At 35.8% G+C, this 16531-nt stretch overlaps 1 protein-coding gene across 1 annotated transcript in view; it reads left to right on the top strand.

The window, feature by feature from the left end:
- Window positions 1-13796, top strand: part of LOC122815831 (D(4) dopamine receptor-like) — a 958504-nt gene extending 944708 nt beyond the window's left edge. Inside the window, exon 5 of the mRNA XM_044088634.1 lies at window positions 12592-13796. Within this exon, the coding sequence (XP_043944569.1) occupies window positions 12592-12794 (203 nt within the window). The 3' untranslated portion in view covers window positions 12795-13796. The remainder of the gene's footprint in view (window positions 1-12591) is intronic.
- The last annotated feature ends 2735 nt before the right edge of the window (window positions 13797-16531 follow it).

Genomic DNA, 16531 nt, shown 5'->3' with positions numbered 1-16531 from the left:
TCAATCGTCGGTCATCTCCGTTGTCGATCTTCCGGTGTCAGTTATCTCATTGTCGGCGTTGTCAGCATTCAGTGTTTTCAGATAGATATACACACACGCACACACATATATATATATATATATATATATATATATATATATATATATGGGTGTAGTAGGAAACATTGAATACAACCATCAACATGCAAAATATCAACATAAAAACGTAAAAAATGCTGACATCAATCTGCAACTGTGCGTATGTCAAGAAACAGTAAAACGAAAATCCCACTCAGTGAGCCACTTGAGGCTCAATGAACTTTACACAATCGGAGATACACTTTATTCAGCAATAAAACAATAAAATATGGTTAAGTGCTTTTGTCCTTCCCAATAACAGGACTTTTTCGAAACTAAATCCACAGCAAGTTTCTCCACTCAGATAGGGTTGTCAATTAATCTTGTTTAAATTAATTAATTAAGAAAAGTTAATAAAAATTAAAGTGATATTCACCTAAAAAAACATAAATAAACCATCAATAAAATTATTATAATGCTTAAAAGTGCATAATGTTTAAGAATTATGACAGTAAAACATTGTGTGACATATTAATATTCACTTGCCACTTCAATTATAAAACTAAAGCTTTTTCTTTCAAAATAGGAACTAAGGAAAGATGTTCTTTAAGACTAGGGATTTGTGGCATTCAGTCTCAATTGCCAACTTAGTTCATCTTTCTCAATATTATTTTCCCAACACCCACCACTGTAGTCTTTTTTAATAACCTCCAAAATACCAAAAAGGAACTTGGTGTAGCTAGAACAACTTAGGGTGTGTTTATAAAAGGCATTGTTAGTGCTTTTTACTTTAACAGTATGTGTGCACTCATAAATCCATTTACGTAATGCTCTCTCCATTTTCCCTATATAAAATCCATTTTCGTTCAATAGTCCTAGATCCATATATATATATATATATATATATATATATATATATATATATATATTTATATGTGTGTGTGTATGTGTATGTGTTTTAAGAAGAAATAATCCTGTGTGTAAAAGACAAAGAAAAGCATGCCTAATATTTTGCAATAGATTTATCAAGTATTCATTCTTGCAAAAATTCTTTAGAGTGGATTTTTAAAACAAAACTTACAAATACATCAGAGATTTTAACACACACATAGGTTTGGTAAGTTCCATTCAGCAACTCTCCTCTCAGTTCAGGCTTCAAGGATATCTTCCAGCATCATAGTGATACCAAAGCAGTAATGGAAAACAACTCTGTCCAGGTCAGAGACAGCTTCCAGCCTGATTCCATTCTTCTGACTTACCATCCCTGTAGTCTCTGGGACACAGTCCTTCCTCATTCGAGAAATTATGAAAACAGGAATCTAACATCTACATGCTTCACTATCCAATAGATTTCCCAAACAGCATTGGTACCTTATTGAAATTTGCCTGCTGTTCTCTCTTGGTCACAAAGTGATAGTGTTCTGTAGGTTCAGCAGCCACAGCAGTAACCACTAAGTAAGCCCTCCTGGATGGACTGTATGGCAGAGAGATGTCTCATCTATGTTAAGGTGGCTGCAATGTAGGCAATGGTAATCCTATAAGTGTTTGGCTAATGGGTCAATGCCCAAGAAAATTGGTTAAACATATTGTCTTTCTGTATTTATCGGCACTGAAGAGTAACATGGCCCATGCCCATTACAAGTGCAAATTCTCTTCCAAGCGATAGCATTTAAGGGTAATGAGCCCCTACTTGAATACTCAGCACTTTTTTTATTTCCAAATAGTGCTTCTCAGCACTGCTGTGATTTTGGCTAATGTGACAGATGGGATGTTCCTCACCCTCTACCATTTGGAGTAACAATGCACTGATGCCAGCTTTACAAGCCATATGTATGCATGTATCAAGAACTTTTGAAAGAGTTATAGGGGATATCAGAATAGGCTATCATTGTTTGGTTTGTTCTTTGTCTGAAGGCTTGTTTTTCTTTCTCCATCCATTTAATTCTCAAAGAAACCTTAACCTTGGACAAGAAATTTAAGAGGCACGCAATGTCAGCAAAGTTTAGAATGCATTTCTGGTGGGTTCCTATTACGTTATCAAAAACTATAAAACTTCGAACACTACAAGATCGAACTTGTATGTTTGAAGTTTTATAATTTCAAACAACAACAAAAATAAATAAAAAACAACAAACAGAGAGTAACTCTTGTAAGCAGGTGGGCAAACCCCCCTGCACCCCCCACTCCCCGCTCTTTAAATATACCAACTCCAAGATCGCACTACAGTGTGGTAAAGGGAAATCTTGCTGCTTGCAAGACTTTCTTTTCTTTTTTTTTTTTTCACTTAATCAAAGTTCTGAAACTTCAACGGTTTCGACCTTATGGTGGTCAGAGTTTCAGAACTTCGATAATGTAATAGGAACCCTTTCTGGTAATAACTGGCATGACCCAGGTGACCCTTAACTTGCATTTCAGTGGTTGTGGTGATACAATTCTGTATTGCTTCCAATGTCTCTATGTGAGGTTTTACTAACCTTCATCCAATTTGGCATCCTAACTAGAAAGTATTTACTATGCCTAATTGCACTTTGTTATATCATCAGTTGGTCCAATTTGATGTAAGGAATCCTACACAGCTGGAACTTTAAGGAAATAGCTTTCCCACTACTCATATATATGTCTACATCACCCAGTTTTGCTGCTGCATACCTGGAATGAGGTTTCAGAAATTTGCTCTTTAACCTCTAAAATTTTGCAGGCGCTCTGTGGGGACCAAACAGCGAGACTCCATCATGTGTAATGAATGTGCACATTTTCCTTAAACTCTGAGTCTAGTGGAATTTCCAGTATTCTTTAGTTAGACTCATAACATGGTACAGAAATGATAACTACTCCTGCAGGCATACCTACTACAGAAACTTTAGTTTCTCTCCAAGGTTTCAGATCCTTTATGCATTATATCTGATCTCGTTTTCTTTTTTCAGACTGCTTTTTTATGCAACTTCAGTAATTCCTCAGCAATGGTTACAAACAAAAGTCCTTTATCTTCTGGTTCAAATTCACCAAGATGAGTATTTCTATTTTATGTTCTCTGTTGTGTTTCCTGGGCTGCTTCTTTATGTTGTCTTACTTGTCCTACAAGTCTGAAAATATATTACAGTTTTAAAGGGGGGGGGGGTCTTCTTCTTCCCATGTTTTTTACTTATATCTAACAAGACATTTGGATGACTGCTACACTGCAGTTCAGATGGTGTGAACATAGTTGAGGCTTGGGGCATTTCACTTATGACATACAGAAGACATGAAAGCAGTTGGTTCTAGTTTACTCCATTCACTTCTATAGCATTTCTTAACATAAACAGTAGTGTTTTATTAAAGTGTTCAACTAGTCCATCTATCTGAGGATGGCACACAAATGTTATCTAGTTCACTTAAAAAGAAAAAGTCCACACTTCACTCTAGTCGTAAATGTAGTGTGTTGGTCAGTAAGAATTTCTTGGGGAATTACTACCCTAGGAAAAAGGAGTACTAGTTATTTGTCCATTGACTTTGCACTGACACTCTGAAGAGGCACAGATGTAGAAAACATTGATTAATCACTAAGGTTCTTAAAAGTGGACCAACAAAATCAATTTCAATATGTTCAAATGGAACATTAACAATGTTTAAGAGTGTTAAAGGGTTCTAAAATCATAGGTTCAGTGCAGCCCTTTGGCATTATAGGCAACCTGCACAAAAGTTCTTTATGTCCTTTATAATAACCAATAAAATCTGGTATCTTGTATTTTATTTTATTCAGTCACAAATGTCCTCACACATTGTGGCTGTGTGCTAACTTAATTGTAAATATTCCAAAATACTTTGGAAATAATAACTGTCCCAGTAACCAGTTCCTTGTATTTTTTTACCCAGTAGACCATGCCATTTCTTAGTTCAAAGCAGAAGTACATAGTTGGGTGGTTGTTCTTTTCCTTTAGTTTCCATTTTATTGTCTCTATATTATCTCTAGATTTATTTAGCACATTGCTATGCTACTTTAAAATGAACATGGTTTATCTAAAGGTCAACCAAGTAGCATGACTTTCAACAATATACTGAAATGAAGTGAAGGTGGTGACCTCTTCACCTACAAATGCAGGTCTTTATCTAGTTCATTTCCTGTATAAGGGAACACTTGAAATCAAATTTCTTCCACCAGTGGCACTGGCAATATTGTTTACTTTCCTTCAATATTTTTATTTTATTTTCCATTTGAATCCTGCTTCTGTTATTCACATGCTCTATGATTTAATGCCACTGGGAGAAGAGAAGCCTATGGCTTGTTCAGGTTCCCCTTCCCCTTTTCCTCAGTAGTCAATTTGTCTATTTCTTCCCTGCTTTTAGTGTTTACATCTACATTTCTTTGTATAGTCTTAAAATTTCACCCTCCCCTTTCATTTTCCGCACTGATTTCTCATATTACTTTAGCAAATCAGATATTGGGAAGAGTCACTTTCACCACTAGCTTGCCTTAGCTAGAAAAGTTTGTATTTCTACCTGTATTAAAGGGTATCTTCTTTTGTTCCTATGTAAACATATCACTTCAATTTTCTGCTTACTAGTTGATTTATGCTTGCAAACAAATTATGATTTAACTGTTGTAACCCTGCTTCCTTAACCCAACAAACACTGCATTTGTTTTCCTGCTATGACTGACAATACTACATTTGTGACAAATTTTGTAATAGCACAGTGACAAAAGTCAAAATCTACATAGTGTTGGTAGACTGATCTCTACTGACCTGTGCCAAATTCAGTGCTCCCCAATGGTTAGCGAAATCAGAAAAAAAAAATTTAAGATAAATTCTTATCCTACCAGTTGATCTATGAGAAGACATTCTCCACTGACTACACAGTGTTTTTCTTTTTTTCTTTAATTCAGAAATCAGCAAAATTGTGGTACATTCTGTGCTTAGAGAGGCATGCACACATGCTATGACATCATATGTTGAATATATCCCCTAATGCTGACAGTTCACTCCCTAGTCACTAGTTAAGAGATAAGAGGTATGTGTGATTCTAGGAGATGATTCAGGGTTAATGAATTAATACAAGTAAGTGAAGGAGTGGGAACAGTTGATGAGGAAGCTTAACAGAAAAAAAATGTATAAAATGAAAAAAAAGAAAGAACTGTGCAATCCTAATTTATAAACAGATTTATGGGATGAAATATGGAGCCACATAATCCAGTCTTGTTTAAGTGTACAGGTACTCATAAATTCATGTAATTTATTTATATGTTGTTACCTCAGTAAGAGAACTGATCCAGGAACTCTTTTCAGCCATTGCTTGGGCCACAATGCCAAAATCCTTCCACTTACCTTCAAGTTTCACTACTCTCCAAATGTGAGCAATGTTATAATGAAATAGCCAAATTTGCAGTAAATTATGACAAAGAACTTGCCACTGCCTAGTCCTCAGAGAATTAAACTGGTTAGAATTATAACATCACCTAGCTCTGTCTCAGTTAACTATAAGACACAGACTTCTCTATTAGCCAGAAAATTGCCCACCCCTTAACAACTTAAGAAACATTACTACCCCAATAGAATTTTATGCTCTGTAGAAAAATTTGTAAACACTATAACCAAGTCATCTAATACTCCAGGTGATTCTCTATATTTAAATAGTGTAGATGAACAATAGAACCACATCCCACTACTACTGAAATCCATTCTGAATACAAACTCATTTGAAACACAATGAAGACTTCACCTATCAAATTAGATCTACTCCTGTATCTCCAGGATAAATGTCACCGTTTTCTTCGATTTTCCATATCATCAAAACATTTTTCTTCATTCAGAATCCCCAAAACTAGTCTTCACCAATACCTGAATAGTTTTGCTAGTATCTCTCAGCCATATACATACATACATAGTTTTGTGACACTGCTCAACCATAACTCTATACTGTAATATAACTTTATGACAGCCATACAGTACACTCTCAGTTAACGTCACCCATGGGGATTGGTAGATGCCAGATAACTGTAGTTTGTGGTTGCTTGAGAGTTGCTATTAAAAATAGGCCTGACTAATACTGTACCCTATACTATTTGTTTGGCTTGCCTTGTTCTCAGGTTGGGGAAAGAGGAAATGTATTCCTATTTTCCTTTTTAAAACTCTAAAACTCTAACAATGTAAGGTATGTTTCTGTGGAGGGAAACAAAAAGTGCAACACATGAACATTGTACTGTATTTCTTCAATATTTCTTTGCTGGTTGCTTGAGAGTGCCGGTTGCTTGAGTAGTTCCGGTTAACTGAAAGCTTACTGTATGTATATATATATATATATATATATATATATATATATATATATATATATATATATATATATATATATATATTTCATATGGTCAATACCATATGAACGACTTTTGGAATTTTGAACGTTCAGAACGGACATCTCCGTATAATGCAGAATGGGAAGATTTCCATCTTCTGCACTGTAGTGTGATCTCAGAGATGGTATATTCAAATAGCAGGGAGTATGGGGGGGTGTAGGCCTCCACGAGGGGTACAGGGGGGCTTGCCCCCTGCTAGCAATGTGTAGGTAAGTTTTTGCTTTGTGTTTTTTTTTTTAAACGATGTTCAAAATTCCAAAAGTTGATCATATCAGCCATATGAAAGTCAGCTTTTTGGGATTTCGATCATCTTTGAATCTGCTTTGTACCCCATCTCTTAATGACAATATTAATATTTTCTGTCCTGCAAAGCTCTTTCCTTCACATCCACCTCTACTTCTTTGAATTTCTAAGCACTAATCACATGATCTATTATCTATTTGACAAATTCTCAAGTATACCTCTTCAAATGCTCGGTATTCAGCATTCACTAATGCATAAGTATTTTGTAATTCAGTAGTTGCCTTTCTTTCATATGAATGTGATCTAATTAGCAAATGAATGTGTAATTGTGATTGTATATTTCTTAATATCGGTTTGTTTAGATTAGTGAATATATTTTTAAAAATGTTTGTAATATGTTGCAGCTTTTCTGCCTGGACCACCATTGAAAAGGTTTTTTAACGAAACCCAGCTGGACAAACCAGCAAATAAAAGAAAAATAAAATAATAAAATGATTTAGGGCTAGAACACGTAAGAAATTTACTTTGGAGTACAAAGAAGAAGAAGAAGAAGAAGAAAAAAAATATATACTGCCATTAGGGTATTTGACAGAGACTACATGTACAGTACATTGCTGAGGTGTGACAGTGAATAGGAAAAACATTAAAAAATATATACAAGAATGCATACATTATTAATACTTAACTATACAGTTTAAATGTAGAATTGTATGTAAGCATATCGCACACTCACAGCACCATAAAATGTAAGTATAGTGTAATTAGCTTGGACACAGCTTGTCAATGCTGTACGAAGAAAAAAAAAAGAGGGGAATAATTCTGTTTTCATCACTTTTGTTGTCATAAGGTAATGTGGCTAAACATACACATTTTGGAATGGAACTACTGTTGCAAATGAATATAAATCTAGCATTGCATTAGTCCATGCCTCTATATCACTTGCTTTAACTTTCTTTTAACTGATGGTTTCTGACTATTTTCTGGAAAGTCAGCAGTTGGTCTATACGTCTAATAGTCACTGGAAGATTTTGCCAGACAATTGGAACTGTATGTATGCAAGCCCTTTTGACACTTATCAATTGTGAATTGGTGCTTGTAAAACTGAATACCGCCATTATTTGTAACACTATAGGATCGGTTTCAGTTTCTAACCTGCAGCTTCCTGATGAGTTGTGGCAGTAGCCATCGTGTATTCAGCAATAAAGTAGCTCCAGCTGCAAAAGATAGCCAGTTGCCTGAGCTGAGAGTAGTGCTATGATGCTTGTGCTTGTCAGATAGTTGTATGGCTCCAAGTATTTTATTATTGGCTAATTGAATTAGCACAGGATTGTGGGGATACACAAGTGAAATTAAAGGGAGACAGTATTCTAATCTGGGAAGAAGTATGATTATGACAATAGTTTGCATAGTCGATCTGGTCAACAAGTTAAATATTTTGCAATAATTTTGTCTTGATGTCTTTAAACTGAGTTAATACCTTACTGGCCTGAGCTTTGGTGTGTTGGTCTAGGTTTTGGTCTAAGATTATTCCTAGATACCTCTGTTAAGTACTGATAGCAAGAAGAGTGTCCAGTGGATCTGTAATGCACAAGTTAAGGATGTTACTTATTTTTGTAGATGTGCCAAACAGCATCGTTTTTTTTTTGTATTTTGTTTTTTTTTTGTTTGCTTTTTTTTCTTGTTTTTTTTTTTGTGAATTATTTATTTTTACAAAGCCAGTTTGATATAGACTCAGAATCTTTCTGAAGTTCACTGTTAATAATGGATTACCTTTTTCTGGACCTGGTCAGGACTGCAATCATTATACAGTTAATCTGAGGAAGATCTCAAGATAGAGCATTAATTTGCAGTGAGAATAACAGAGAGCCTAGGAATGAACCTTGTGGGACCCCTTATGTTGTTCTCTCAGTAGGGGTGGCGTTATAAGATGCAGTCACTCAGGAAGTTCTCCTTTCATGATAGTTCTCAAACCCACTGTACCACATCCATGGAGAAACCTGTGTCTGACAGTTTATGCAGCACCATAACATTGTCTACAGTTTTGAAACCCTGTTTATGATCTAAAGATATAGTCCCTTTAACTTTACCTTGCTAATTGTTTGTAAAGATGTGGTCTGTCAGCCAATATTTAATTGTTACACTGCTAAAGTAATGACAAAATCTATACTGTCAGTTAAGAAGTCACATTTTAGTAGACACTCAAGAATTCAATCATATTCTAATTATTTCAAGTGTTTTAGCTATTGGAAAGTGACTGGGAATAAGATAAGTCATCTGCAGTTACCGAGGAAGGACAATCCGCTAGGGTAACAATCATGACACCTAATGTCTTGTACTTTGTTTTTCTGTATTCTAACACTATTTTATGTAATCTCACATGTGATGATGGAGGTCAAATATCTACTAACTACTGTGTTACCAAGAGGGATTTCAACTCAGCTCCATTGTCAGATATATTAATTCCACCATTCTGTGAAACATGTGCATTATGTGCTGTAATTGTTTACATTTACAAGCTATTTATTTATGTATTTATTTATTTATTTATTGCTGCTGTTCTGTGCAACACAATGACTTTTTCTGTTTTTTTTTTCTTATATTTCTTCCATTTCTTCTGACCATCTGACCATCAAGCCTCGGTTGTGTGTCTTAAGCCCATTCACTGGCCCCTACATGACAGGTTCAGAGTCCCCATTGTAAGAGTAAGAGCAGCCAAGGAGTTTGCTAGTGCCTAAAATGACAATATTTATTATTAGAGAATAATGCACATCCTTTCGGCTGATCTGAACATTCAGATTACACCAGGGCCTCTTTTACCCTCCTTGTGAACCTGCATACTACAACACACATGCAATGAGATCTTTGAGAGCTTTTGTCAGTAGCTTATAAGCATCAAGCCCACATCCCTACCCTAACTTCTTCAGTGTCTAGCAAGTCGCCATTTGCTTGGTGTTAACTGAGCAACCAGAACATGCCTGTACACTTAGCTAAGACAGTCAGTTCAAGTGGAGAAGGCATACTTTAATCATTATATGAATGTACTGAATCTCCAACCTAACATATTATGATCATGGCTTACCTGCATGATTGGGGCTGAAAAAGTAATCCCACAATAGCAATTTATTCGAGTATATGCAATTAGTAAATATATATCAAATTTGTATCACGGTCATCAGTGAATAGTGCTATGCAGTGACTTGGTAACTTAAGTTACTATCTTTACTTCTGAGCTTGAATTTAATTAAGAATACCCAGGTTAAACCTGAAATTGGTCAGTGTACTACCCTGGTAAAAATGAATAAATAAATAAACAAATGACAATACACCTGCGTCCAAGACCTATGGCACACAGGGATAAAGCTCAAGCTATGACTCAGTTGACCTGTGTTCAATTAACTAGCACTGGAGGGAAACAGGGCAATGGATCTGAGTGGCCATGGATGGCATGCCCATTGTGGGGAAGGGAAGTGCATTACCATAAAGCTCTAGCAATATCTGCTATTCAGCAGCTGTATTACCATCAACTAAATCCTAGAGATTCTCACTCTGTGCATTGCCAAGGACTCATATTGCTTATAGAAGATGTGTGCTTTCCTGATAACTCAGCATTTGTGGGAATCATGGTACAACAGCAGGGAGAGGGGATGGGTTAATCCACTTGAACTTCTGATATGTCCACTCATTAGCACTTGAAACTCACCTTTTAGGAGGGATGGCACATTTGAGCTCAACCCATGGAATAAGTTGGCCATTTGTCCCTCTCCCTGGGGAGGGGGTAGCCCCAACCTTCATCCTGAATGAGTGAACTCAAAGGTAGGGAATGAAGTGTCATAGGACCTTTGCCCTGCCAAGGGCCTGATGTACCTGGAACTGGGGAGGGGTGGAATTGCTGAGCTCCCCCTAGGGGCCTAGTCCAAGTCCCTCCAGAAGAACCAGTGAGATGCTTGGTGAGAGACACAGGAGTCACAGCATCTGTCAAATAAACAGTAACAAAAAAAAAATGAACAATACTACATCTAAGTCTGTAAGACCTAGACTGTGAATACTGCAATGTATTGCAACTGTTTATTTTAATAGTTAAGCAAAGTCTTTGGACTATTGACCATATGCCACAGTTTCACATTAGTTCTGATCTCAGTGTTATACTACAATTACGATTGACATTTTTCAGGTCACATCTCTGTTCACATTTTGTAAAACAAATGCTGTCTTATTGACATGTTACATATAACATTTTCTGTACATGGCATTCTTAAGGTCAAGTAACAAAATACATTTAATTTAATGTGTGGATTTTCTCCACTACCACTCATTGAAAATGACATTGCAAATCTGGATATTGCAGTCAATAAAGCATAAACAAATTATCAGATAACTGTAGGAATACCATGGCTCGTCCAGTGGTCAGTTTACAGGATACCGCCCACTGTATTGATGCCAATACTGCATAGTTTGCACATGGTAAGCAAGCACTTTTTCAGATGGTCAAGTCATTGTATGATTTGTCTATGAACATAAAAGCAACTGACCCATACAGTGAAATCAGGGCACCTGGAATAACACATTACTATGTTCAGTTTTGAAAATACTGTACTGTGATATTAATCCAAAATCAAAGCATAGTAATACAACCACAATTGTAAAATTATCCTCAGAATTGTGTAAAATTCCAATATTCTGCCTGGTTTCATCATAAGTTGATTTTAATATATTTGTTAGATTTTTAACACGGGTATTGTTGCAGAAATTATAATTAAAACCAAAGAGTAGAAAGATCACACAGACAAACCAATTAGTAAAGCCTACAAGAAACAACTAGCCAAGCTAGAGTTTTCACTGTATGATACCTTAATCCTCCTGTAATAGAGGCCCAAGCTTAGACTTAAAAAGAAAAAGTAAAAAGTCATGGTCAATCAAAGGCTATATATATATATATATATATATATATATATATATATATATATATATATATAAAAGCTCTTTGCGGTGGACCATAAATAGAATGGCATGTTTTAATGACTAGCTATTAATAAGAAACCAATATAATATGGGTATAAAATGAGGTTAGAATGTTTTCAGTTTTTATGAAATAGTGAAAGGAATGAGTTATGTTCTGTGTGTGACCTCATTTTGCAACAACTGTATAAAACACATTATTACTGTTTGAAACCTGAAAGTATGAACATAAACACAGCAAGTATAATGTACCAAACTGCTGATTTACAATGTACTTACATCAGAAAGAGCTGTTGATAAATTTAGTATTTGAATCTTTGTTTCACTAAATTACATTTAAAGGTCCCGTAAGTTTTCATTACATTTGCAAACTACGCAGCATTTTAATCATGGCTGTTTATCATGTTTATTGTAGAACATGCATTAATATCCAGACACACCAAAATCCCAGCTCATTTACCTCCATCCACAATGTCCTACTGGAATTCCAGATTGTGGTACTCCTTACTGTATGGGGCAAAAGGGAGGTCCGGATTGTCATCTTTGCTGTTCAGTAGTCCACTACAGTATCTTACCCACCAAACTTCATTCTGAAATGTGGCATTACATGGACCAAGTGAAATGTCAATCTGTGTCACAGTCACTGACCTCCACTACATCAGTATCTGTATCACTGAGATGTTAAAGAATATCATTTGGGGTGCACTCCCCACCAGACTTCAGCAGTGGACATTCCCATGGTGATAACTCCCTCAGCTGTAATCAAGTGAAATTCCTATTGGCCACTTAGATTCATCTCCCTGGAGGCTGAATATTAATCAGCAGTTTAACTAGATAGAGAAAAATATCTTTGCCTGTAAGACATTAAAAAAATCATTAAGTCAGTGACAAGTCTGCATATGAAAGTATGGAATGTTTGCCAGTTCTTTGATGGTAGTAATGCTGCTTTACTATTATTTAATTGCATACTACACGATAATGATTATATGTATCTTTATTGTATTTGACAGGTGTGTTCCTAGCTTGCTGGACACCCTTCTTTGTGGTCCATGTGACAAAGGTCCTATGTGTGCCCTGTGACATTGGCCCAACATTGATCAGTGTCGTCACTTGGCTGGGGTATGTGAACAGCGCTGTTAACCCAATCATCTACACAGCTTTCAATGTTGAATTTCGTAACGTGTTTCAGAAACTGCTTGGCTGCCGTTCATGAAGATACGGAACACAACTAGTGGGGAAAAAAGATCTAAAGTTGTAATCTATGCTAAACATTCAGAAAACTTTTGTCACATTTTGAAGTATGTTACAAACACTCACTGTGTTAAAGGATCTGGTAATTTGAGATGCCTTATGCAACATTATATGACAGCCCCTCATGTGAATGTGCCCTGTTCACCTGGCTTTTTTTTCCACCTAGAAATCTGACTGTGTTAACTGTGACTTCTTGAATCACCTTTGTCAAGCTAATGCCAATATTGAATCATGCTGTGATGTAAAAGTATAAGCAGTCATTCGTTTGGATCATAGTCTGGCATCTCTGAAAACAGACAAATATTGCACACATTTGACATTGTTACACAGGAAACAGTAACTCTGCTGTTTTCAATAATAAGGAAGTGGTAATAGGCTTAACTTCTCAATCATCAAAAGATGTCCAAGTTTAGCATCATAGTTTGTTCTCTTAAAATAAGGGTCCTCTGGCTTTCTGTGATACATGCATCAACTTTAGACAGTAACAGATTCTCTTTTCAAACATACACATGCATATATAGAGACACACATATCCAGGATAACATTTTTTTTTTTTGTTCAAAATACAAAGTTTGCTTCATTCTATCAGATGAATAAGCAGCTCAGATTGAAAGGGCTGTCTGTAAGATGATACATCTATGTGACAAAGGAACAGTGAATGCCTAGATTGCATTATAAAGAACTCACACGTGTACTGCACAAATTTAAGTATACCTTTTTTTATCGTTGTTATGAACAATAACTGCTGAAAGATAACCTAGGATTTTATGCTTCTGATTTCTCATTTTATCCAGGAAGATAATGCCATAAGAAGGTGTTATACAAACTACCAAGGGTTTCTATAATCTGTTTTAAAAGCAATGTATTCATCAAGCAATTTTGTTCATGTAAACATGCTGAAGTAGTCGCATTTAATCACCAGCCACCTCATAAAGATATTAAACTTAATGTTACTGATATCACAGTTTTAACTTAGAATTTCTCATTGCTATGTGTGTGTGTAATGATATGACTGATGCGGAAATGACAACCACCATGCTTTTGAAATCTAGCAATTTTATGTGCCCTATCTGGACAAGGGAGCAGTCTGCAAAAAAAAAAAAAAAGAAGAAGTGGCTTTCATTGTTTGTGTAGTTATGCAATGGGTATTTTCTTGCTCTATAAACGTATTGTACCGAGGTGTGCAAATATGCATCCCACATCTGTTACCTCACCATATACAGAGAGGACCATTACTAAGACCTGTCCTGCTAAATCAAGGTGTGTAAATATTTTTTTATCATTGGAAGTCATGCAATTAATGGGTACTTTAAGTTACATTACCTTCACGTAATATTATTCAAATGGCATGCTTAGTTCAGTCTCATCCATGAGAAATTAGTCACAGAGGGTTCTTTCAGAATAGCACAACTTTGTATGGCCTTAACCAAACCAGAAAGTTAATATAAGCTGTATAATTTCATATGAAATGCACTCTATTTGGCAGATTGTAAACTTCATTTTTCAGTGGCAAAAGTACTGATGGGAAACAGCATGTGATCTTTGACCATTATATTTTCATGTTTCTTTATCCTTGCCATATGACAGCTTACACAAGCCACCATTGTCCATAAATTGGAGTCTCACCGGTATGAGTAATTTTTGATATATGGGCAAGGCTTGGTTTGTGCTGTTATAATTCTCATTATTTACACCCCTGCCACAAGATACTCCATTTGTGAAGATACAGGTCTACTGCTGGGGGTGGGTGGGGGGTAATTAAACCTAGATCTATCATTTACATCTCTGGAACTAACTACACAGGATACCTCTGTATTTTCCTAAATTTCACTTTCAGCACATATCAAGCCAGCTGTTATTTGGAATAACACGAGTGAATCCTAAGAGTTACAGTATATAACTTCATTAACATTGACATTCTAAAACATAAATTATTTTATGCACAGACAAGCACAAGCACACATATACAATAATTTTCTTAACTTTAGTGATTGCGGAGTTACTTGACTTAGTTGGCTTATAGGCGTGCCAAGTACTAAAATTTCCTTATGAGTAACAATATTAGACAAAGTAATACTAGATTACTATTACCACTTGCAGGGACAGTCATTATTTGGGAAATTGCACCCAGAGAAAAATTGCAAGTTCTTGATATTTTAGAACAAAAAATATTTCTTAAAGTTCCTCATAGCTGAATAAACTAGTTATTTTGCATCTGAAATATATTAATATGATTAAAAAATAAACAATTTAAATTCTATAAAAGTAAGGTTTTATTTTGGCAACAAATGAAGGCATTCCTTTTTACTAGTGGCAGGTATGACATGTCCTGCAAAAGAACACATTTCCATAACAAATGTTAACTTTGAACATCTGTAAAGGTGGTACCCCTGGGAGGATGGCCTAATGGTTAAGGTGTTTGCCTTACAAATAAAAGGTGCAGGGTTTGAGTCTCACAAGGGATAATTGGCTAGGCTTAAAATGGCTCGCAAGGGTAGTTAGCCTATGACCAATGAGCATCATCCTTTTTATTGAGAAATTAGACACTTTTTTCTTTATACATAAATTATACATAAATTATTTCACTGCATATTTTCCTAACACAGATATGCAATGTTTATCTTGTCACTCTCTGAATAAAAGAAGGATGGCTCTACTGTAGAATATCTGACTGATAGATAACCAAAGTAACTGAAGGCTAACCCTTCAATAACCTTATTTATCATTCTCTCATCTGTCTAGTCAGATTTTAAAATACATTTCACCCACACCACTAAGTCTTGTATGGGCCTGCAGTTTACAATGCAACAGAATGCAGTGTGGAACAGCAAAATAGTATGCCATTAATCTTTAATTCTACTGTATCTATGGCCAACAAATGCAAAGTCTGCAGCATCTCAACCATCTGACCAAAGATACTGTAGCATCAGGTGACATTGTGCTTATCGTAGCTATACATTATCCTATGCCATTGAATCCTGACCTTGACATATTTAATGTTACTGAACTCCAATCCATCAACATTCCATACCACTGAACTCTGATCCTGCAATATCTATGCCATTAAATTCTGACCCTGCAATATTCCCTGCCACTGAACTCTGCCAGTGCTGCATTTTTCATCACTGAATGTACCATAGCTATCATCCCCTGCCAATGAATTATTATCTTACAGCATCTTATGCCACTAATATTACCTAGCTATACAATATCCCATGCCACTGACCTTTGACCCTACAACATCTTATGCCACTAAACTTACTAAAAATAGAGCAACCCATGCAACTGAACTCCAATGCTATGGCATCTTATGCCATTAAAATACCTGGTCAAACGCTGTCTCATGACCCTGACTTCTGATCCTGCAGCTTTCAATAAGTTTTAACTCTGACCCTACATCATGCCATTTCAGTGAACTGAACCTGAAGACCCAGAATCCCATGCCAATGCTGACCATGACATATCCTTGTCATATAGAAATATCATAATATTTTGATGGAAATGAGGGCTGTTCAGTCAGTAATATGACTTTTTCCAGTCTTGTAATAACAACAAATGTGGCACAGAACCTGGGTATACTCAAAAAATGTGATGAAAGTAAATGGGAGATTTTTTTCCACACTAGTTAACTAGGTAAGCTTGCTGCACACAGTTATCCCTTTTGGTGGCAACCTGAGGATATTGCCTGGTTAAATGATT

The sequence above is a fragment of the Protopterus annectens genome, chromosome 11.part0 (genome assembly GCF_019279795.1).
Source record: "Protopterus annectens isolate FY-2018-M chromosome 11.part0, PAN1.0, whole genome shotgun sequence".
Lineage (NCBI taxonomy): Eukaryota > Metazoa > Chordata > Ceratodontiformes > Protopteridae > Protopterus > Protopterus annectens.
This window is presented reverse-complemented; position numbering and strand designations above follow the sequence as displayed.